The sequence below is a fragment of the Triturus cristatus genome, chromosome 10 (genome assembly GCF_964204655.1).
Source record: "Triturus cristatus chromosome 10, aTriCri1.1, whole genome shotgun sequence".
In the NCBI taxonomy this organism is placed as follows: domain Eukaryota; kingdom Metazoa; phylum Chordata; class Amphibia; order Caudata; family Salamandridae; genus Triturus; species Triturus cristatus.
In genome coordinates this window covers 1,169,993,221-1,170,018,880 of record NC_140593.1, presented here as the reverse complement: position 1 = coordinate 1,170,018,880, position 25,660 = coordinate 1,169,993,221, and the positions used below count along the sequence as shown (strand labels likewise).

Sequence of the window (25,660 nt, the reverse complement as noted above, 5' to 3'; positions counted from 1 at the left end):
TTGTTATCTTTATGTTTTTTTATCCAGTTGACCACTTGATTAAATGTTGCACTTAGGGGAGAGGATGTGGTGTTACTTCCAGAACTGCAGACTTTGCAACTGGGGAACCAGGTTGAAGTTTCTGCTTCAGCTCGACATTCTGTGATTCTGGTCAAATCACTTAGTCTCCCCATGTCTACAACCAAAATGAATTTGTGCTTGTGTGATGTAACCAATGCTCATGTAAAGCACTCCAATACCTGACAAGTCTGCACTATATAACACTGCAAAAACACTAAATAATAAGTGTTTTGCACACTTCTGTCATTGGGCTATATTTGGGCTACATCTGGGTGATTTTGGGCTACATTTGGGCTCTTTTGTCTCCGGTGGCCATCTTGGGAGATTTATTTGTTATGAAGTTTCCTAATTTCCTCATGTACTGCAGTCTCCTCAGTAGGAAATGCTTTCAGTTTTTTACGTTGATTCCATCATGAAGGTATTCAGATATGTCACACATTTGCCATAAATTCTGAATGTTAGCACTCTAGTTGCTCATTAGATCACTGTAGTAAAACTACTGTTCACCATGGAAGTCTGCTCCTGGTATTAAAAGTGCATGTTTCAGTCTGCATGTCAGATTTTTTTAATGAAATAGAAGAGGATTTGAGAAGTCACTCAAAATGTGCCCTCATTTTCTTTCTTCAGCATTAATGATAATTTCTATGGCAAAATGAACCCCCTCATTGTGTTCCTTTTTAAATTAAATGTTTTAAGTGTTACCAGTTTATTCCAATCAAGATGGCTTCAGGTGTGCCATACTTTTGTCATAATGAAGACAGTAAGCGCTCTAGTTGTTTTTAAGAACATTCTGGGACATTCTGTCATTGGGCTATACTTGGGCTACATCTGGGTGATATTTGGGCTACATTTGGGCTCTTTTGTCTCTGGTGGCCATCTTGGGAGACTTATTTGTTATGAAGTTTCCTAATTTCCTCATTTACTGCAGTCTCCTCAGTAGGAAATACTTTCAGTTTTTTACTTTGATTCCATCAAGAAGGCATTCAGATGTGTCACACATTTGCCATAAATTCAGAATGTTAGCACTCTTTTTGCTCATTAGATCACTGTAGTAAAGCTACTGCTCACCAGGGAAAACTGCTGCTGGTATTGAAAGTGCATGTTTCAGTCTGCATGTCAGAATTTTTTAATGAAATAGAAGAGGATTTGATAAGTCACTCAAAATGTGCCCTAATTTTTCTTTCTGCAGCACTAATCATACTTTTTATGGAAAAATGAACCCCCTCATTTTGTTCCTTTTGAAATTAAATGTTTTAAGAGTTATCACTTTATTCCAAGCAAGATGGCTTCAGGTGTGCCATACGTTTATCATAGGTAGGACTGTTAGCGCTCTAGTAGTTCTTTGGAACAACTCTGGGAAGCTGCAGTAGAACACAAAGGAATCAACTGACAGTCTCTGCCCTTGTTGGATGTACATGTTTTACTGAGAATGTCAGACTTCATTCTCACATGACTGAGAAAGATAATGTGAATTTACAGAAAATAAGCTCTCAGTTTAGCTTATAGATCACCTTCCAAACCTCTGTGGTAAAAGCATGAGAAAATATTCTTCTCTCAATCATGATATCCCAGCAGAAGGCTTTTTCACATGGTGAAATCACCTTAGAACATACCACAATTCCTAAAATGAGTATGGTACCATCAACAAATGATTTATAATGTAACTAAAGTCTTAAAACCTTCTATTAACTGCAATGCTTTTTAATGAGGTGCTATCATGTATATTGGTCCCAAGATGGCTGCCAACACTTCTTGGATGAAGTGCTGACAGCCAATCAGATCTCAGGATGAGATGTGTGGTTAGGCTCCGCCCACATATATATATGCTTTTAAATGCTATTTTCTATTTTCTCAGGAAATACTGAACAGATTTACACCAGAAAAAGGCACTTCCTTGACCTTATGGCTACCTCTCTGCCAAATTTCAAGTAATTCTGTTCAGCCGTTCGGGCTGTAGCTGTGTCTAAAGGTCCTATGGAAAAATGCATGAGAAAAACGCGTTTTGGGACCCCCCTTTTATCTCAGCCCCCGCTTGACGAATCCCCCCGAGACTTTCAGGGTAGGAGCGGAGCGTAGCGCCCCACCTATTTTGAAAAATTTGCGAGGATTCGTCGACCGGCGCCAAAGTTATTCAAAATAGAATGTTGCGGATTTCCTATGGAAACGTGGTCCTAACTATAACTACCTACTGGCGACCGCCAGTAGGTAATATATATTCACAGAAAAAAACATAGGTTTCAGGCACGTTATAGTTAGGAATTAGCATTTAAAAAGCCTCAGAAATTCACTGAAAAAACTATAGGTTTCAGGGGCGTTATAGTTAGCTGGTCTTTTGACTTGTACAAAACCATTGAAATTCCCCCGTTATAGTTAGTTCAGCTAACTATAAGTAGCGCACCCGCAATGCACTGTGATGACGTCACATATTACATCACTCATGACATGGTCAGTGACATCACTCATGACATCACTGATGACATCTCAAATGACATCACTGATGACATCATTGATGACATCATCCAGTGAATGTGTGTTTTTCTGAAAATTAAATATGTTTTATATATGTATATCTCAAGGTCGATGGAAGAATAAATGGGTATATAAGTGTCTAAATGGATGATTTGTTTTTGAAAAATTGATTGTGTAACTGACTGATTAAGTGTATCATAGTGAATACATGGCTTAGTGAGTAATGTTTAAATATGTAAATATCTGTATCAGTCTCTCACTTTCTGTATAAGTGGCTGCATGGGTTGGTGAGTAGCTACATAAGTGTCTATATAGGTTATTAGTTGGTTTTTTGAGTATCAGTCTGAGTGTCTGCATGGTTCGGTGGGGGGTATTACGTAGTGCATAGGTGCATGAATGAGTGACTCACTGTTTGTATGTGTTGAAGACAGCATGTGTGCAGGACTGTATGGGTGGATGAGTGTGTGTATGGGTGTGTTAGTGAGTGAATGACTGTCTCAATAGTGTCTTTATGAGTAACTACATATGTTTTAAACTAGTATATGTGACTATTGGTGTATATAAGTGAGTATATGTGAGAGTGAGAGATTGAAAGAGTTCCTGTATGAATAAGTATGTGTTCTATAAGTGATTGTTTAAAAGACTAAGTATGTGTAAGTTTCCGTAGAAGTAAGTGTGGTGGTGTGTGTATAACTGTATATGCAAGTAAATGTATGTTTGATTCTTTATTAGCATGAGTGACTATGTGTGTGAGTAACTCTATGGATGAGTGGCATTGTGTAACAGGATGTATAGGTGTATGAGTACATATGATGAGTGAGTACATGTATGAGTGACTGTATAGGACTGTTGGTGAATGAGTGGATGGGTATGTGGATTTTAGAATTACTGAAGAGGTTGTTGTAACTGGTATTGGTATGTCCATTGTTTTGAAAATTTTAGTCTCTATTTTTGAATCTGTGTATCAAAGGTCATATTAGGGTGAGAGGAGGTCTGCCACTCTATCACAAGGATGATGTCATCAGTGATGTCATCAGTGATGTCATTTGAGATGTCATCAGTGATGTCATGAGTGATGTCACTGACCATGTAATGAGTGATGTAATATGTGACGTCATCAGCAGTGCATTGCGGGCGCGCGAGTTATAGTTAGCTGAACTAACTATAACGGGGGAATTTCAATGTTTTTGTAGAAGTGAAAAGTCCAGCTAACTATAACGCCCCTGAAACCTATGGCTTTTTCAGTGAATTTCTGAGGTTTTTTAAATGCTAATTCCTAACTATAACGTGCCTGAAACCTATGTTTTTTTCTGTGAATTTCAAAGGTTTTTTAAATGCTAATTTCTAACTATGCCTACAGAGATAGGACATGTGAAGAAAGAAGAAAAAATGCACAGAAAGAAAAAAAGAAGTGCAGAAAGAAGCAACAGAAGTCCTCAAAGACGAAGAAAAGTGCAGGAAGAAGGATAACGTGCAGAAAGAACAAAAAGAAGAGCAGAAAGAAGCCTTGTTGCAAAACCATCCTGTACCCTCAACTTTTTCAGACGGATACTGGTGGTAACTGAGTCTGACTAACCAGTCCTAGAGCCAGTGCTATGTTAAAAGACACTTAGAATACAGTGAAAACACCTACATACACTAGGGAACTCTATGTGTTGGGGTCCCCCTGTGATTAGCATGACCTCCTCTGTAAGCCCCTAGTATATAATAGGGCAGGGGGATTAAAACTACCTCTTAAAACGGGCCACAGGGCGTTTTAGCACACTTTAACTCAGGCCCCGTCACCTCCCTTCACCACTGTGTAAACACGCCCTGTGTCCGTTTTTAGTTGGGAGATTAAGTTCATTTGAATCAGGAGGGTCCCTAGGGTCCAACTAGCCCACTAGGTACCTCCAGTAAGTGCCACAGAGCTGCGTTGCAGAGAGGTGTAAAAAGTGGCACGGCCTGGACCACCTCTCTGCAATGTAGCTCAGTGGCGCTTACTGGAAGCACTTGGTGGGCTAGTTAGCCCCCAGGGGCCCTCAGGATTGAAGGGAAATTATATCCCCAATTTAAAACGTGCCATAGTGCGTGTTTGCACACGTCACCTCAGGCCCCAACCCCTCCCTTCACCACTGTGTAAACGCGCCCTGTGGCTGTTCTAAGTTGAGAGATTAAGTCCCCTTGAATCCTAAGGGGCCCTAGGGTCAAACTAGACCACTAGGTACCTCCAGTAAGTGCCACAGAGCTGCGTTGCAGAGAGGTGTAAAAAGGGGCTTGGCCTCAGAACACCTGTCTGCAGCGCAGCTCCCTGGTGCATACTGGAGATGCCTGTTGGGCTAGTTGGCCCTCAGGGACCCTCAGTATTGAAGAGGAATTAATTCCCCAACTTACAACTCGCCAGGTGGCGCGTTTGCAGAATGCTGCAAGGAGGGGGCGTCCTCTCCGGCACGATGCCAGTCTTTTTTTTTTTTTTTTTTTTTTAAGAAGGCGGGCTGTGTGGTTCCCCTTCTTATTCTAATTTATTGGCCCTGATGACCCCATCCCCCAGGGCCTGTGTACTAATTATATTTTTTTGAGAAAAAAAATTTGGAAGGGCGCCGCATGGCCCTCTTCCCAAGGCCTTAATCAGCCCCAGGGACCCCGATCCCCAGGGCCGGCCACTGTTTTTTATTATTTTAAAAAAATATATATTTATAGACGCACCTAGGACATGCTGGACAAACCGTACGTACCTATCACCATGACGATTTGCGTGATATTCATTAAAAGGTAACTATGCATGCAATGAATCCACGTGGAATGTATTTATACCACTAGTGAAGCTCTGACATGTCTGATGCCCTACTGTGCCTAATCCCGGTAGACACCCTTGTCGTTTATTTATACAAACATGGGTAGCTATTGATGGGCACATTTAATACACACGCACACCAAGCCATTCAAAGGGGATTCAACAAAAATTCAACCAAACTATGCAAGAAACCCCCCTCACGGTTAATAAAACACACATCCACTGCCGGATGTGTAATACTTTTTATTTTACTCTCTGGAAAGGAGACGGACCTCACTTGAGAGTCACAGCGTGCTCCTGGCTGAGCCCAATGCTGTGTTACACCCACCATTGCCTGCCGAGTGCCACACACCTCTGTGTTGTATTCCACTAGCTAGTGCATATGCTATGACACTCTCTAGCCCATGTGCACTGTAACACCACCCCGTGAATATGTCATGCCACACTTGTCTTCGCACGGGTTATATTGCCCCATCTAACGTGCCTTCCTCAATGCCTATGTTATAACGCACAGCGCTATGCCATACATATTACAATCTGGGATCCATATCTTTGTCACAGTGCATATGCAATGTTACACTCCCCAGCACATATTTTATATTACAACTTTAGAGACTAGTTAGGTTACATAACACTGCCCTGTGCATATTACACTCCAAGGCGCATATCGCATAGCACGCGCTAGTGCCTGTGCTATCTCGCGCTCTCCAATCAATCTGTCATTGCGCTCAATGTATTGCATATTATATTTCACGCCCGGTTCATCTTATATCACACTTTATGGTGCATAGTTTATACCATACACTATATCTAATTTTCATTTTCAATCGTGCTCTCAGGACTATGTTCTATATAACACTGTGTTCACCTACCCTTTTCATGGGCATTACATTTTGCGATGGGGGGTGGAGGGTCAGGGGGTGTTTCTGCCAAGTGAGCCCAGAGTCACAGTCACAAACGTCCTCTTCTTCCTGAATAAAAGTGAGATTATGCTGCTTATTTGTTCATATTTTAAGTAGTTCGCACAGACACACATTTTAAAAACAATAAAGTTCCTAATACCCACCTTCTCTGAACAGTTCGCTTGCTACCCCATCCACCTCCTCCCTATCCTCTGTTGTCTGAATGCATGGACTAGCCTCCTAATAAGTGATTGGTTAAAAGACTAAGTATGTGTAAGTTTCTGTAGAAGTAAGTGTGGTGGTGTGTGTATAACTGTATATGCAAGTAAATGGATGTTTGATTCTTTATTAGCATGAGTGTGAGTAACTCTATGGATAAGTGGCGTTGTGTAACAGGATGTATAGGTGTATGAGTACATATGATGAGTGAGTACATGTATGAGTGACTGTATAGGACTGTTGGTGAATGAGTGGATGTGTATGTCCAATGTTTTGAAAATTTTAGTTTCTATTTTTGAATGTGTGTATCAAAGGTTATATTAGGGGGAGAGGAGGTCTGCCACTCTATCACAAGGATGATGTCATCAGTGATGTCATCATGTCATTTGAGATGTCATCAGTGATGTCATGAGTGATGTCACTGGCCATGTCATGAGTGATGTAATATGTGACGTCATCAGCAGTGCATTGCGGGCGCGCAAGTTATAGTTAGCTGAACTAACTATAATGGGGGAATTTCAATGGTTTTGTACAAGTGAAAAGTCCAGCTAACTATAACGCCCCTGAAACCTATGTTTTTTTCAGTGAATTTCTAAGGTTTTTTAAATGCTAATTCCTAACTATAACGTGCCTGAAACCTATGTTTTTTTTCAGTGAATATATATATATATTTAATCACGGAAAAAACATAGGTTTCAGGCACGTTACAGTTAGAAATTAGCATTTAAAAAACCTTAGAAATTCACTGAAAAAACCATAGGTTTTAGAGAAAGTTCTAGTTAGTTGGACATTTCACTCGTATAAAACCAGAGAAATTCCCCACTTACATTTAGTTCAGCTAACTATAAATGGTCAGTGAAATCAATGATTACATCCCGGGCCACTTCTAGCCCCGGAGACCCCATCCCCCGGGACTGGCCCTCTCCATTGGGGACCGTGGGGGGCCCCAATGCCCCCTCGGTTCCGCCGGCTCCCAGCGTCCTGCAGGAGCCAGCATTGCTTTTCCACATGGGGAGCTGCTAACATGCAGCTCCCCTTGTGGAAGAGCAATCTGCTTTGCTTCATTGAAGCGAGAGCGGCTTTCCCTGCTCTTGCTTCAATGAAGCAAAGCAGTTTGCCATGACAGGGTGGGAGCTGCGAGGCTCCCGCCCTGTCATTGCAAACAGCAGTGTCCCCTTTTCTTGTTTTGCACGTTAGTTTTTGTGTTTTCTTGTGACTCGGTTCTACCAAGTCACAAGATGGCTGCCAACACTTCCTGGTTCGGAGTGTTGACAGCCAATTGGAATGCAGCTCGTGGTCAGAAGGGTGCGCGGATCCACCGTGCCTCTACATATCGAAATATTATTTTTGGATTTTCTCAGCAACTACCAAACAGATTTACACCATTTAAAAAACAGGGCGCTTTCTGAACCAAGCACTACCTTTTTGCCAAATTTGGGGAAATTCCGCTCAGCAGTTCAAGCTGTAGCCATGTTTAAAGTTTCCTATGGGAAATGCATGAATTTACTCCCTCGATATTTTGATTTTCTCAGCAACTACTGATTGGATTTACACCAGTAAAAAAAAGGTCTATTTCTGAACCAAGGGCTACCTTTTTGCAAAACTTGGTGTAATTCCATTCAGCAGTTCGGGCTGTAGTCGTGTCTAAAGTTTACTAAGGAAAATAACATGGAGAAAACGTGTTTTGGGACCCCCTTTTTTCTCAGCCCCCGTTTGGCGAACCACCCCGAAACTTTCAGGATAGGAGCTGACCGGAGCGACCCACGAGATTTGAAAATCTCACGAAGATTCGTTATCCGGCGCCAAAGTTATTGGGAAAACAAAAAACGTTTTTCCTATGGAAACTAGGTCCTAATTATAACTACCTACTGGCGACCGCCAGTAGGTAATATATATATATATATATATAGTATATATATATACTATACTGTTGTCCTGACCCTTAATAGAATGCACAGTATAAATAACAAGGGGACCCGATATAGGCAGCTTTGGACCTCGGGTGATTAGTTATTTTTAGAGAACAAAGGTCCTTGTCATAATAATGTATAATGAAAATATTTCAACATAGACTTCGATAAGACCTATGGACATTCTTCCAATGTCCAGCCGGACAGAGGAACATTTATTAGGACAATGCAATAGGGTTTAATCATGAAAAGTCTACTAGTTGACTTTTCATAACAGCACCGCAATTTATCCATTGTGAAAAGTGTATTGTGGTTTCTGTTGGTCAGAGCTTACTCAAGAATTCATTGTATTGTAAGCCACCTTTTTGCTCCAAAACCTCTTGCCTGCTACTCTTGCCTCTTTCTTATTTCCTTCTGTCAAAACTCGGTACAGGATTGTGCCCCTGTTTCATTTTTTCTGTGCTCTACATCTTGATTAAACCCTATTGTATTGTCCTAATAAATGTTCCTCTGTCCGGCTGGACATTGGAAGAATGTCCATAGGTCTTATCAAAGTCTATGTTGAAATATTTTCATTATGCATTATTATGCTAAGGACCTTTGTTCCTTAATAGAATGCAGACATGTTGGTTTATGTATATGCAAAATTTACCAAAGAACGTTGAAATTACTCTAGAATGCTAAAAAGCAATATTTATTTCAAAAACACTAGATTTACACATGTTAAATGTGTGCTATAAAAAGTGTTGCTTTCTCCACAGATCAGCTATGTTGCAGCACTTCCAATCCTAAGTGACAAAATCCAGTTTCCATCATTCCTACGGACAGTGACTAGTGCTACCTTCCAGGTGGATGGCTTAATAAAGATTTTGCTCCTCTTTGGATGGACGTGGATTGGAATTCTGGTTTCAAATAATGACCATGGTCTCCAAGGTAGTCAGATGCTTAGAAAGGAGGCTGCAAAGAATGACATATGCATTGAATTCTTTGAAACTCTGCCCACACAATCCAGCGGGGCATCCTTAGCCCATGCCATTGATATTGTTCAAAGATCCACTGCTAGAGTGGTTGTGTGCTACACCTATGCAATAGATATAGCACCATTTCTTAAGGAGATATCTCTGAGATGGATCCCTGAAAAAATCTGGATCGGTATTACAAGCTGGGTTCCATCAAATTTTTTCTCATGGAGAGACATGTGGCATATATTAAATGGCACTCTGGGACTGGCAGTGCACAGAGGAGACATTCCTGGACTCAAAGAGTTTCTGTACAATATTCACCCACTGAGAGACACCGAGGACATATTCATGAAGACTTTTTGGGAGCAGGCTTTCAGTTGCAAATGGATGAATGCATTTAATGGAACGAAATCTGGGGGAAAAGATGAGCAGGTTCTCTGTAGTGGGACAGAAAATCTTGAATCTCTTGATGCTTCGTTGTTGGAAGTGAATGATTTCCGGTTCTCTTTTTCAGCACACCAAGCTATCTATGCCTTGGCCCAGGCATTACATGATCTGCTTTATTGTAAAGATCAAGAAGGTCCCTTCACCAATGGTACATGTGCAGATCCTAAAGATTTTCAGCCATGGCAGGTGAGAGCACTAATATGTTGTGTACAGTTTTGCGTTTGTCCTAGTTATGCTATCTATATAGTAATTTATCTTAAAACCACCCCTTAACTCACTCACAATCGCTATAATCTGCTTACCTACAGTAGAGTACCGTGTTATGAAGCATTGCTCTCTCTATAAGATATCTGTGGCCTCAACATTTCATTACAGATTCTAAGCAGCATAATGAGTTTCCTTCCAACATTCTTCTACATCCCTTTTGAAGTCCCACAATATTGTTTGCTTGCAGATGCTGCATTATGTGAAGAATGCACGAACGAAGAGCTCTGCTGGCAGCGGGTTATATTTCGATGCATCTGGAGATTTCCGTTCATTCCTTGACTTGTTGTATTGGCACATTACATCCAATGAAACCAGAAGCTTTGTGACATTGGGGACCTATGACGTCAGTGCTCCCAACGACCTACGACTGGTCATTGACAAGAATGTCAGCATATGGGGTGGAAAATGGTCTCAGGTGAGAACCATGTTGATTAACTTTACAGAAAAACAACACTTACAATACATTTGTAGAAGGTAGTTCTGGAAAGACAACAGCTGCTCCAAAATTAAAAGACTAATCATTTATTACCAAGTAGCAAGTATTCCTCACCTGTCCTGAAGGGGATTTGGTAAAGCCTCCAAAACTTTATAAAACAAGCAAATCAAAGAAAACAAAGATAGGCAAATTATCTGAATCTTGTGCTGTATCACAGCAAGGTGAGACAGAGATGTACTCATGGTGGGTGCAGGACTAACAAATTAAAAACATCACACATAATAAAATAAAGGAGCTGTGGTCCCGATCAAGTTTCTGGAAATAGTGAATATACATTAACTAAAAACACACAAAATGTGGAAAAATGAAACATTTAAAGAAGTGTATGAGTATTGTCACTGTAAGGACTTAGGTCTATGGTAACCATTGAAAGAATATGTGAAAAAAATCAAACATCCATCCATGTGTTTCTATGTGTCTTTGATGCTGGACCAAGGTGAAAATGTAAAATTTTACCCAAAGGGCAACACCCTAGCCTGCCATTGGGAGTTGGACTGTCTAGCAAAGGTTCTGGCACATTTAAAGGTTAGAATTAAGATGAATTATATCCAGTGATATCTTCTCAACTTTCAATCCAGTGATGTTTCCAGAAAGGTGGTATCTGACCACCCTTCTTGTGATAGAACTTTACACACTCATTGGCACTCTGGTGAACCTCCTGTGTGGAGTTTAAAAGAGCTGCCATGCTAAAGTTTGGGTCTTGAAGATTTTGGCCCTCTCAAAAATGGCTTCTACGGAAATGACCTCCCCCAAGCCAGCACTAAAAATGCACAGAAGGTTCCACACTTAGGGCCTAGTTATGAGATTGGCAGTCCCTGGACCGCCACACTCACAGTGGTGTGGTGGTACAGCCACTGCTGCACATGCAGTCTGACTCCCTATGTCAACTTTGGCGGTCGGATCACCATTTGACTGCTGCAGCCGCCAGGGAACCGCAATCCCTGATGGTGGCGTGGCGGTCAGTGCCTCACAATATGCGGATGGTGCCCCTGCGACACCACCATGCATATTACGAGTTTCCTGACCACCAGCAGTCACATGGAAGTTCTTACCCCATGCAACTTCTGGCGATCAGGATACAAAGAGGGCCCTACAGGGTCCTCCTTGCCCCATGAATGTTGGTGCATGCAGGGTGCACATGTGTGCCCCCTGTGTGCATGCACTCCCAGTTCCAACATGGCATAGACTTCACAGTCCATGCCATGCAGGAACATGCTGTAGCGGTCCCATGGAGCTACCTTTCTAAGGCTCCCATAGGAGCCTTTGAAAGGCACTGCTGCGGGATCACCAAGCTGCCGCCCGCTAGACCACAATTTAACTCGTAATCTGGCAGACACGTGGTTGGCCTGTTTGGTGGTCTTGGAGTGGGTCGTTGGTGTGGCTGCCCGCTCCAGGACCACCAAACTTGTAATCGGGTCCCTAGGCATTTCTTTTTGATAGACGCTGTATAATAAATCCTGAGAACAACAGTTGGTAAGCATGTGCCAATGAGTTTAACTCCCTTTATAGCCATAACAGATTTTGAAAATGCAAAACAAAACATCTATAACAACAGTGCCTTCAGCTCACTCTGTTCTTCTAGACACCAGAACTACTAGCAGATTTGGTTCCATTTACAGCAATATGAAGTTCCGCACCACAAACTGAGACAGTAGAACCACTTGGTGCCAGACAGCGGAACCTTAGCAGACTCTGCTGCCAGAATCTTATTGCCTGAAACCTATCCACCACATAATTTAACAGCCCACTCTATGGGGCCGATTCCGATTCCGGCCGCAAATCGTACCGACCGACACGGACCCGGAACGGATACCGACCGACACGGACCGCGCTGTACGACCCGTGCAGTACAATGCAATGCGTGTGAATTACAACCGTACGGAATACAAGCCGTACGACAAAGCTGTAGGGAAAATAGTGATCCGGACGGAAATCCGACGTGAGTTTCACCGACCGACACGAACCCGGAATGAACCTGACCGACACCTACCCGCGATGTCCGACCTGTGCAGTACGATGCAATGCGTGTAAAACCAGACCGACTCGCACAGAGACCAAGCTGCACGACTGACACGCACATAAAACCAGGCCCAAAAGTAATAGAGATCTCCGCGACCGACACATATGAAACACAGAAGATTGTCAGCGTGAACGAGGCGGAGAAGCCCGCACGAGCCAACATCAGCATCAGTCTCGGTCAGAAGAACGTCTCCTTCATGCCTAGAAAACCCAAAGGAAATAAGACAAAAAAGGACCAAACAAGCAATGACAAAGCCAATAAATATAAAAAAAAGACCTGGGACAAAGACACACCCACAACTCCAACTATATAAAGGACTTCAATCACTACCATGATCCCTTGCAAATAGGAGACACAGCCAGCATCAAACACCATCAAACAGCAACCACAGACACACTCACAACTTACCCATCACACAACTCACACACCATCAGCACCTCATCCAAAAGCACACACACATACAGCTAGCAAAACCAACACTAACCCACCCTCACCTGCACCCTCACACACACATCACTCACCACCACCACCCATCACCATGCCCCCAAAGAAAAATCCAAAGTTCACAGATAGTGAGTTAGAAGTGCTGGTAGACGAGAGCATCAGAGTAGAGCCACATTTGTTTGGTACATTGGTCCAAAGGACCCCCATGTCACAGAAAACCAAGATGTGGGTGAGGATTGTGGACAAGGTGAATGCACAAGCACCAGCAAGAAGCTCAAAGGACGATATCCAGAACAGGTGGTATGACGTGCACAGGAGGGTCAAGAAACTCATTGAAAAAGATCACGCCCTGAGTCAATGCACCGGCGGTGGCCCTCCTGCCAAACCAGTCTACTTCAGGACCTGGGAGGAGAAGGTGCGGGACATCCTACCATCAGAGAGCGTGCATGGTCTAACAGACATACCAGAGCCTGGTAAGTACACAAACAACATACCCAATATTGTGTGGCAAGGGGACAGTGAAAACATGCACCGCAAGCAAAGCCACAGTAGCCAATAGATAATCATCCCAAGATGTGTATGCCAGTCAGACAAACACAATACCTGCCATCTCACAGTGACTTAGAACTGTGTCATGACATGGACCAACCTACAAACTAATAGAGCAAGGCAGTGGCACAAAGCTAAATAAACACTGCAGATAGTTTGCCACCACAAACACACCACCTCACAGTGCAGCTGACTGACAAGAAGGAATAGTGGGGATGCAGGTGAAGTGAGTGCATCCAAAAGCATGATGGGGTTTGTAGTCACAGATAATGCTCCCCCTCCTGATTGACCCATCAAGACCTCATTGAACCATGCACACATCACAGGGAGTGGAAAATGACTGACAAGATGGCTGACACTGGGTCCTGCTGTGGGGAGCACAAGGCCCTGGTAGGGCTAGTCTGCAAATCAGAAGCAAGACACCACTGACTGACATCCAGAAAGACGACTTGCACGCCTTCCAATGGAAGCACGTTTCATGGTGGGATGTCTGGACGGGTGGGAAGGAGGACTGACAGCTCTGACCATACTTACCAGCATGTGGAGACACCCCACCCACCCTCCCTCAACACAAACTCCACACAACTCACCGGGTAGAATGCATTGACCCACACCTCAGTGAAATATCAGCAAAAGATACCCGTACTGGGTGCTGCTGTGTGAAGCACAGGGGCTCTCTTTGGACTTGTAGCCAAACAAACACCAGGATTTCACAGTCAGCCATCTTGCCATTGCTGTCACACACCCTCACAGGGAAGCAGAGTCAAGAGGGAGGAAGTATGGGCATGCTGAGAAGGGGGTGTAGCCAAGAGCATGATGGGAGTTGCAGTCACAGACAATCCACACCCACCCACATGGCCCAGCAAGGTCACACTGAACCATGCTTGCCTCACAGGGAGTGGGAATGGACTGACAAGATGTCTGACACTGGGCTCTGTTGTTGGGAGCCCAAGGCCCTGCTGGGAACTGGGCACCAACAAACACCAGGACTTCACAGTCAGCCATCTTGCCATTGCTGTCACACCCCATCACAGGGACGCGGAGTTAAGAGGGAGGAAGTATGGGCATGCTGGGAAGGGGGGTGTAGCCAAGAGCATGATGGGAGTTGCAGTCACAGACAATCCCCACCCACCCACATGGCCCAGCAAGCTCACACTGAACCATTCTCACGTCACAGGGAGTGGAAATGGACTGACAAGATGTCTGACACTGGGCCTGAGAAATGATGTGGCTGACAATCACACATATGCACTGACCAAACAAAACCCGGTCGCACACACAGCCATTGCAACCATATGTTCAAAATCATTGTCTGGGGATGCAGTGTCCAGGGGTGACCCTGGCCGGGCAGGGGAGGTGTGTCTTGCAGATGACAAATGTGGAGAGCCATATCTATGGTACATTGTACAAAACACAAAGGAATTCACATATACACCATTGACAGGGGACATCTGACAGTGAATGGAATGGACACACCAATATAGCCGAGACCATAGCATGGTCACATTCACACTCGGTGCTGTTGTGAGCTGCATTCCACCCCTACATCGTGCTGAAACATAGGCATCCTTCACACTACACACCACTCACTGACATAGACACTGTAGACACAAGGTCAACCATGGACAGCATTGGAGGAGACATGCTACTCACAGCAGCCAAACTGCAACACACACCCCAACGGCCCTCACTGTCATGAACATTGACAAGCCAGCGTGCTACCTTGCCCAATCCATGTCAACATGTGGAACATTGACAAGTCAAATCACATATGCACGTACAAAACTCAGCACCAGAATTATTAACGATGGTGACATCATCACTTATATGAAATGAGATGGGAACTAGGAACACTGGAAGAAAACACTTCCTCCAAAGAGATCATAGGCATACCGGACTGTGACCATGTCGTACCAATACACCAATGTGGCACACAAAGACTAGCAAACTCTGCTACCACACATGCCCCAATAGTACAACATATCCCCAGTGGATTAGCACGTACGTCCTTGTCAAAGCTCACATGTGTACAGGGATGGGGGGGTGTGGCTTGGGAGCCAAAGAAGATGGCCGCCGGATCACGGAGCTCCGTGATAACGTGAAGATCGTAGTTTCCACCGGGCACCTTTCTCTGATCCTGACATGATGCAGACGCTAGCAGGACAACATGAAGCATAGCGCTTCCATTTGATCTCAATTTCGGCTTCCAGGGTGAGCTGCTTCATACTGTTTTGGCGCATTTTCGTACGTGCTCGTTTTTGCTGCCGCCATTTTGTTTTTTACCGCAACGCAGCAAAGAGAATGTTATCTCCTCAGTTTTGGCTCATGGATATGGCTTTTTTGCTTTCCTATCGTCCATTGTCGCTCTTTTTGTCTTTTTGAAGACTCCTTTTTTAGTTTTTCTCAAACAACCTGTGCATCATACTTTTTTGAGTGACTTTTACCTCATTTCTTCCCTTTTTCACTGACTTTCGTTGTTCCTCACTGAATTTTTGTCCTTGCTTTATAGATTCGCCTATCCTCATTTTCTCCACACGCTCTACATCTTACTGTGTGTGGTTTACCATGGCAAAGGCTCGGGCACTTCGTACTGGTGCTACTCTGGGTGACAGTGTTACGCTGACTGATCCCAATCCTTTCAGTGTATTACAGGACAATACGGAAGACTCTGAAAATGCGCAATTCAATACTACTAATATACAGACCACCTAACCTCGTGGTAACCCTAAGCAAATACCTAAAAATTCATCGACTACTTCTACCAAACGAGTCAAAAAAGACCCACCGTCCCCAACAGGGTCTACAGCGACTTTATCTATGGAACTTCTTCTTCAAGAAATTCGCGCGCTTAAGCCTCATATGGAGGAGACCAACATTCGTCTCCAGAATCTTGAGGATAAATGGTTTCAAATGGAGCAACAGTCCTCACTGCTTTCTCAACGCGTTGATTCCATTCAAACTGTCACTTCTCAAATCCCTCCTTTGCAGTTAGAAGTCGCCCATCTCAAGACTCAGATTGAAAGTTTGGAAAACCGTAATAGGCGCAATAATCTACGCATTTACGGCCTTGCGGAAGGACTTGAAGGCTCTGATGCGCTTTGTTTCTTTCAGTCATTCCTACCAACTCTATTGGATCTTCCTGCATCCCCAAAATTGAACATCCAGAGAGCTCACCGACTAGGCCAAAATTCTAAGTTTGCCTCATCTAGTTCCAAACCACGTGGTGTTATTCTATATTTTTTAGAATATACCGACTTACTTAAAGTTCTTCATGCAGCCAAACGTAAAGGGAGAGTGTCTTATGTTATGTTATGTTATGTTATTTATATTTTTAAAGCGCACAGCTGCCCCAGCAAAGGGGCGTCCTGGCGCTGTGACAGACGCTACAACATAACACACAATAAAAGAAAAGGAAATTAACCAGACACGGGAAACAATAAAGTTTTAATCGCCTGCCTGAAGGCGAGCAGGTCTTCAAGAGCTCGGATGTGTACTGGGAGCGAATTCCACAAACCTGCCGCGAGCACCCTAAAGGAGCGGCCACCCATTCTACTCAATTTAAAGCGCGGACAGACCGCCAGGTGAAGCCCCTCCGATCTCAAGGATCTCAAAGGAACATAGGGCGTGAGTAGGTTAGCCAGTGCCGGCGGCGAAGAAGATTTCAAAATTTTAAAGGTCAGGCACAGCGCTTTGAACTGAATTCGCTGTCTGACCGGGAGCCAATGTAAGGCCGCGATGGTACCAGACACTGAACAATGTCTGGGGAGGCCCACAATGGCCCGAGCCGCGGCATTTTGCACCCTTTGGAGCCTAGAGGCCTCCTCTTGATTCACCCCTAACAGCAATGAACTGCCGTAGTCCAGCCGAGATAGTATAGAGGCCTGGACCACAAGCTGTCTGGTGGGGGGATCAAAGTACTTTAAAACCGGCCTTATTCCCCGCAGAATGCCATAGCACGTGGCAGCCACCTTCTTAGTGTGGTCCTTGAAGGTAAGCGCAGAGTCCAACCAGATGCCTAAATTTCTCACTCCAGAAGCTGGAATGGGAGTGACACCCAGCTCTGATGGCCACCACTGGTTACCCCATAGCTCAGCATGCTTCCCTAATACCAACACCTCTGTTTTGGTGGCATTTAACTGAAGGCAGTTGGTGCGAAGCCAGCTTGCTACTGCCAACAAACCCGCTCAAAATTTGGGGGCCTCCACCTCAGGGTCTCCACTAAGTGTCACCGCTAGCTGTGTGTCGTCCGCATATGAGGCCATCGTAAGACCCCACTGTTTAACGACACCAGCCAATGGTTTCACATAGAGGTTGAACATAGTAGGGCTCAACGAGGATCCCTGTGGTACCCCCAGCTCCAGGGGATAAGTGGCGGATTGGCCAGGTGGTATGGCCACTTTAAAAGAACGATCTGATAGAAAAGACCGAAACCACTGGAGAGCGAGATCAGTCACTCCCGCCTCCTGTAAGCGTTGGATCAGTATATGGTGGGACACAGTATCGAAGGCCGCGCTTAGATCTAATAGTAAAAGCGCTGCAGTACGGCCTGAGTCCAGAACCTGGCGAAGATGTTCCGTGATGTAAAGTAATGCCGTCTCGGTACTGTGTCCCGACCGGAAGCCGTTCTGACTGGAATCCAGTATCTGGTTACGAGCCAGATGCTCAGACAGAACAGAGTTGACGTGGGCTTCTGTTACTTTGGCAATCCAAGGCAGCAGGGATATGGGTCGATAATTCTCTGGCAGCCGGGGGTCAGAGTTGGCTTTTTTTAGTATAGGAGTAACCACTGCCTGTTTCCATGCCGTGGGTACCGTTCCGTTGGACAATGACATATTGATAAGATTCAATATGGGGTCACGGCAGAGTGGAGAAAGTGTGTTAATAAAGGCTGGCTTTAACGGGTCCGAGGGAGAACCAGACTTGATCCTGAGGCTAAGCCTATCAAAGGTCTCTATAGTCAGTTCAGGTAGCATTGCAAGGGTCTCGTATCCCAACGTATCGGGGACAGTAACCTCTCGGTTCTGGTGGAGTGTGTCAAAACTTTGGTAGATTGTTTCCACTTTCTCCACAAAAAAGGAGGCCAGCTTATCACAGTGGGAATCTGTGCAAATCACCTCTGAGGTGGATCTGTTTTTCATAAGATCCTTCAGTATCTTAAAAATCAGTTTTGATGGATTAGGGCTGGTAGCAAATTCTTGAGCGTAAAATGCAGCTCGTGTTCTGCAAATAGCTCTATGATAGAGCTTCAGCTCAGTAAAATACCGAGTTTTCAGAGCAGGGCTGTAGGATCTTCTCCATTCCCTCTCTGTTTTTCGGCAAGCTTTTTTTAGTTCTGCGAGTGACTCATTATACCAAGGACTAGGTGTTTTTGTCCGGCCTTTCGACCACCGTAAAGGTATGAGAGAGTCCAAGGCATCGGTGATCCAGGCGCAGAACTGTTGGTAACCTTGTTCCACATTAATAAAGATGCTCAGAGGTTTCTGTTCCAGTATGCTATAAAATTCTTCAAGCCTAAGCTTGTGCCAAGGCCTTTTTAGAATAGGTCTGTCAACAGCTATAAAAGGCTTATCGTGGACCGGACAAAAGGCTTCTACAAGCAGATGATCCGTCCACCCCATCAGCCTCGGATCTGACAACCTTACCCCGTCAAGTGTGGAAAAAAAGGGGTCCAAAATATGGCCCCCTGAATGGGTTGGAAGGGTGACGAGCTGAGTGAGTTGAAGAGCTTCGAGGTTCGCCAGCAGAGTGCTCACCGTAGTGGATGACCCATTATCAAAATGGATGTTAAGGTCCCCCACGATGTTGAAATTGGCACAACCGAGTGCTATAGGACCGATCATATCTGCCAGTGCGGACCTGAAGACAGAATCATTGCCCGGAGGACGATAAATGAGCATACCACTGAAAGTGAATTGATGGGAAAAAGCAACTTTGAAAATAGCACTTTCACATGCAGGGAGTCCCGACGGTTTCCAATCAGCTGGAAAACAGGATTTGACTGCCATAGCAATACCACCTCCTCTTGTGGTCCTATTGGAAGTGAAGACGGTATAGTTCTGAGGGAATGCAAGATTCAATATGGCAGAATCCGAATCCTGGAGCCAGGTTTCTGTCATTAGAAAGATATCGGGGTCCTCTTTCTCAAGCAACTCATAGATGGACAGGTGATGCTTTACCAGCGATCTAATATTTAAACACCAAATACGAAGGTCACGAGATACAACACACGTTCGCGTGACAGGGATAGCATCTTCCAGGGAGCGGATTTTAGTAGGGCTCTTAAGTGACCAGCCATTGCAGGCACAACTATAAGGGCCGACTAAAGGGTCCACAGGCTTACAAGCACCTCCTCTGGACATTCGCCTTATGGACAGCAGCTCGGAGCGCGTGTAAAACACCATACCTACCAGCAAGGTAATAATTTATTTTTTGCTCAAGACTATGCGAAAGCAACTGCGGATCGGCGGAAAAAATTTCTGGACATGAGACCAGCGCTACGGAATATCAATGCTCGCTATGGCCTGTTTCACCCATGTCTTATGAAAGTAACTTTTAACAACAAAACTACTTCTTACGAAGACCCAGGACGTCTACAAGTCTTTCTTGACTCTTGCACTGAGGACAACATGGAAATTCCTCGTACTTCAAAGACCTGAGGATATCTACAACTTATATCCTATCACTTTTAGCTAAGCAAATGTTTTTTCTATTTTAAGAATTGTTGTTGCTCTATTTTAATTTTGTTCTTTTGCCTTTTTCCATTATATGTGATTATACGTTTTATGTATCCTTTGTAATTGGTCTTCCTTTCCCCTTTCTATTTTAGAAGCAGCATTATATCGTCCGTCACTTCGTGATCCTATCTCCATTGCCTGGATGATGGTGTCTCCGTTTTCCGTTCTGTATCGGAGTTTCCCGCCTTTGGTGTGCTGTTTTCCTCATGTGCTTCCACCATCCCCATCTGTCTATGTCTTTTCGTGGTATGTGCCTTAATCATTTTTTCATCTTGTTTTTCTCTCTCTCTATCTCTTTTGTCTTCTCCCTTTTCCCTTTTGTTTTTGCTTTCATTTTCTTACCCTATTTCCTATACTGGATTCCCTGTCATTTTTCTCATACTTTGTATTGTTTCCCTCAGTCTTGCTTCTTTTTTTACTTCCTATATTTTTCTCTTCACTTTTCCTGCATCTCTGTATTAACCTATCACCTTTTCTATCATTTCTCCTTTTCGCATTATATTCTAGTTCCTGGTTTTTCAGTTACTATTTTCTGTCTTTTCTTCACTCCTTCATGTTATACCCTCTTTTTTACCTGCTTAACTCTGCTTATCCTTTCTCAACAGTTTTCCATGATAATTCCTTCTTTTATTCGCTTAACGTGCATTGTACAGTTATTACTTAATATATGTGAATGTTTTTTATGGTAATTTTGGAGTTAGTACTTATATCTAAATGACGTTAAATATTGTATCGTGGAATGTTAAAGGCTTGGGTTCCCCCATTAAACGCCAAAGGGTTCTATCTCATATTGCTAACTTAAAAGGAGATATTGCATTATTATTGTGGTTGTATCATTACTGATTAACAAAATTCCTTTAACCATATTTAATATCTATGCTCCCACCACCCTAGACAGGTCGTTTTGGCCCCATCTTCTTTCATCTTTAATGCAATATACTGATGATTACTTGATTTTAGGTGGCGATTGTAATATGGTTTTAGACCCCTTTTTAGACAGACGATCCAAATCTCGATTTTCTCCTTCCTCCATGCACAATCAATTCACTTCTGCTATTCAACAAAGATCTCTGGTAGACTCCTGGAGACTCTGTCACCCCACAATTCAAGAATACACGTATTTTTCCCCAGCGCACTCTTCCCAATCCCGTGTTGATTATATGTTTATTTCCAAACCTCTCACACAGCATATTTCCCATTCTGATATAGGATCTATTCTAATTTCGGATCATGCTCCAGTCTCCTTAAGTTTAGATTTACTCCCTCCCAACAAAGGCACTAAGCGGTGGAGATTTAATAACTCTCTACTATTAGATCCCACATTTTCATCATCATTTCTTGAATTTGCAACTTTATTTTTTTCTGAAAATGCGCTCCCCATTTATCCCCCCAACTTATTTGGGATACTTTTAAAGCTGCCTCAAGAGACTTCATTATTTCATTCGTGGCCCGTAAACGACGAACATCTATGCAAGCTATACAAACGCTTAATTCACAAATCAAGAAATTGGAACACTCTTATTATCTAACAGAAAATCAATCTACGCTTACTAATCTTATTAAAGCCAAACTCTCCTTTAATAAACTCTCTACTGAATCTGCAAACTTAATCCTTTTAAAGTCCAGTGCTAAATATTATAATGCTCAGAATAAATCTGGCAATCTCCTTGCCAATTATCTTAAGGTTAAAAAGGAACGCACAAAGATTGACTCTATTATCACTTCTACTAACACTACTGTTCATATAGATAAAGACATTCTCTCAGAATTCGTCAATTTCTATCAAACACTCTATACCCCTGAGTTTTCGCCTTCTCTGTCTGATATTTCTCATTATTTGTCTACTATTCCCTCCCCGTCTCCTCTAGATGTTGATTTTTCGTCTTTGGATTCAGATATACTTCCCAATGACATTCTTAAAGCTATTCACTCGCTCAAAAAAGGCAAAGCTCCTGGGCCAGATGGCTTTACCATGGAATTCTACGCACAAATTGCTACCTTCCTCGTTCCTAAATTATACCAACTGTTTTTATTTTTCATCTCTTCTAATAAATCTGAAGGCTCTTTTCAAGAGGCTCTAATATGTCTTCTTCCTAAGGAGAACAAAGATCATACTCTTTGTAAAAATTATAGACCCATTTCTTTGATTAATTTGGACTATAACATTTTTGCAAAAATTCTAGCTCTTCGCCTAGATGATATCTTGCCACGGTTAATTGGAAGGGAACAATCTGGTTTTATTAAAGGTCGTTATTTATCAGACAATACCTGTCTCTTTTTTAATGTCCTTAGTAAGTCCCACTCACATCCACATTCCTTAGCAGCTATTGCATTAGATGCTGAAAAAGCCTTCGACAGAGTCAACTGGCAGTTTATTTTTTCCACACTCCGTTGGTTTGGTTTTGGTCCCAAATTTATTTCATATATCTCATTACTATATTCTTTTCCTAGATCGTTTATTTTAGCCAATGGCCTTATATCTTCTTCCTTCCCTCTTCATAGAGGAGTTCGACAAGGTTGTCCCCTTTCTCCACTTCTATTCATCTTAGCGCTAGAACCCTTTTTAACGAAAATCCGTTTGAACTCTAACATTACAGGCTTCCCTTATGCAGACAACAATTTAAAACTCTCAGCGTATGCTGATGACATTCTCTTATTCATTTCGAATCCTCAATCATCCATTCCAACTTTTCTATCAGAGGTTTCTGCTTTTGCTCTAGTTTCAGGATACAAACTCAACACTGAAAAGTGTGAAATTCTTCCTTTAAACAAATATTGTTTTCATGCTGATTTTCTAGACTCTTCTTTTCATTGGAACCCTTCTAAAATTAAATATTTGGGTCTATGGTTCACTCCTTCTCTTAAAGATACTGTGGCATTAAATTTAAAGAATTTACAGCTCACTTTAAATAACTCTACGTCAAGATGGCACCCTTTATTCTTATCTTGGTGGGGCAGACTTGATTCAATTAAAATGATGCTCGTTCCGATAATCCTATTTTTCTTATCTAACATTCCTATTAATATTCCTAAATCTTGTTTCAAAAACATTTATGGCATCTTATCAAAATTTTTATGGCAGAATAAACATCCTCGGATGTCTCTCTCCAAACTCAAGCAACCTAAACATATGGGTGGGGTTAACTTCCCCGACTTTTCTTCTTATCACACATCCTTTTTCTCAAACACTCTTCATTCCTGCTCTCTACAGATCTGAACACTGTTAATTCTCGTCCCTTGTGGGTAGAGTTAGAGTCTTCTTTTTTCCATCCTTTCTCCTTTGAAGAATTTTTATCCTTAACCCATATTCCAGCCAGGATGTCCCTTCCCATTCTCAAGAATACTCGCAAAACTTTTCAACCTCTTTTGTTTGAAGGTCTTGATGATCGTACCCGTTTTCTAAACTCCCCAATTTGGTATAATAAGCATATCACAATTAAGAATAGGACTCTTTTTTGGAAGGACTGGCTAGCACTTGACCTTAAATGGACTCATCAACTGTTTCAAGATGATGCTTGTGTTCCCTTCTCTATCCTTCGCACCCGTTTTTCTCTTCCCCCTTCCTATTTGTCGAAATATCGATTACTGGCCTCTACCGCTCTACAGTCTTTCAATAATTTATCCTCAGCTCCTATTCATACCACAGCCTCTCCTCTTACAATTTCTTTTCTACACACCCCCTCCTCGGCATCCTCTATATATAAAAAATTAAGATCTACATCTCTTTCCCGTACTAAATCTAACACGGAATGTAGTTGGGAGGCGGATTTGGGGTTACATTTTTCCATTTTAACATGGGAAAAGATTTGGAATAAAATAAGGAAGTCATCAAGAGCAGCTAATATCACACAAACTTTATTTTTTATTTACAATAGACTCCTAATCACCCCGGCCAAATTACATCATATAGATCCTGCTGTTTCCTCTACTTGCTGGTCATGTCCTGCCCCTAATGCAGATCTTTACCACATGCTCTTCACTTGTCCATCTGTTCACACTTTTTGGATCAAAGTCTGGAACCAAATTAACAAAATTTTCCACACACATATTCCTTTCTCTTATGTTCATATTTTTCTAGGTAGTGTCTCAGAGGAATGGTCTTCTTTCAGCTCTTCCATTTCTATTGTTGACCTACTCTTGGCCGTTGCATTTCAAGAAATTACAAAATCTTGGAAAAATGCCTCTAACATTTCTTTCCAAGCCTGGTGATATGGCGTTTGTTACAACCATAGATTAGATCGAGCTTATGTTTACCCAATTACTTTAGCTATTAAACGAGATTTGTTGTGGTTACCAGTCACTAATTTCCTAAATGTTTCTGCTTGTGCTATGCCTTTACATACTCCTTGTACTGAAGAAGTATTCAAGCCTCCGTGAAGTTCATAGAAAAGTTTTAGTCTTTTTAATATTAATACTTTATTATACAATGTAAGTTTTCTATTTATGCTCTTTCCATTGTTCACAGAAATGTTTACATGCTGTAATTTAGTTAATGTTACCAGTGTTTATCATATGATCTCCCCCTCTTTCATGCCTCTCCCTTCCTTTCTTTCTTTCTTTCCCTTCCTTTCTTTTGCCTTTTTGTTTTATCTTTAATTTTAGATTTGTTTTTATCATATTATATGATGCATTTCAAATTGTCACATTTCCCTGTTTATATCCAATAAACTTCTCTTTAAACTTAAAAAAAAAAAAAACATGTGTACAGGGATGACACATCTGTGTCAGCAACGTCATGGCCCTTGATTAGCAATGGTCATGTACAGACAAATCTATCCGTGAGCTGGGCATGCACACACTTCGACATGCTCATTGAAATGTTTCTTCTTGGCTGGGCAATGTGCAACAACAATATCAAACTCTGTCCGTGACAAGCCGGAAAAAATCAGTGTACAGGCAGGCACCCGTTTTTACAGTAGAAAATGTCATGTTTGTGAACCATTGATGCCTATAAAAACATAACTTGCATTGTGTGTCTCTTCCAAACACAGGTGGTGCTGGGGACCCAGCACCAAAAGAAGAGGATTCCCAGTCCCAGACTCTGGTGGACACTGAGGTCTCTGGTTTGACTCTGTCTCTGTCCTCTTTGGATGACGATGACCAACCTGGCCCCTCCTGTGTTAGTCATCATGCAGCACCAGCAGCATCAACATCTGAACCCCCTGTACCCACGCCTCCAGCATCTGGAAACCGACAGGGCACCCCCGCTAACACGAACAGACCAAGGCCACTGAACACCCACAGCACAGGGACACAGGACCCCCCCGGAAGCTACAGCAAACACCACCAGCAACACCACCCAAGGGGTCCCAGTGTCACCTGTGCGGCTGCCACTGGTCCTGCCTGTGTGGATAGGGGTGCTGGGAGGGTTGGGAGGCAAAGGGCGCACCTTGCAGAGGGGTCTGGAC

General features: G+C 42.9%; 1 protein-coding gene across 1 annotated transcript in view; it reads left to right on the top strand.

The window, feature by feature from the left end:
• The window catches only part of LOC146796879 (extracellular calcium-sensing receptor-like), a 222,025-nt gene that overhangs the window by 156,671 nt on the left and 39,694 nt on the right, over positions 1-25,660 (top strand). The window contains exons 3-4 of the mRNA XM_085631413.1: positions 9,095-9,928; positions 10,197-10,424. Of these exons, the coding sequence (XP_085487539.1) occupies positions 9,095-9,928; positions 10,197-10,424 (1,062 nt within the window). The remainder of the gene's footprint in view (positions 1-9,094; positions 9,929-10,196; positions 10,425-25,660) is intronic.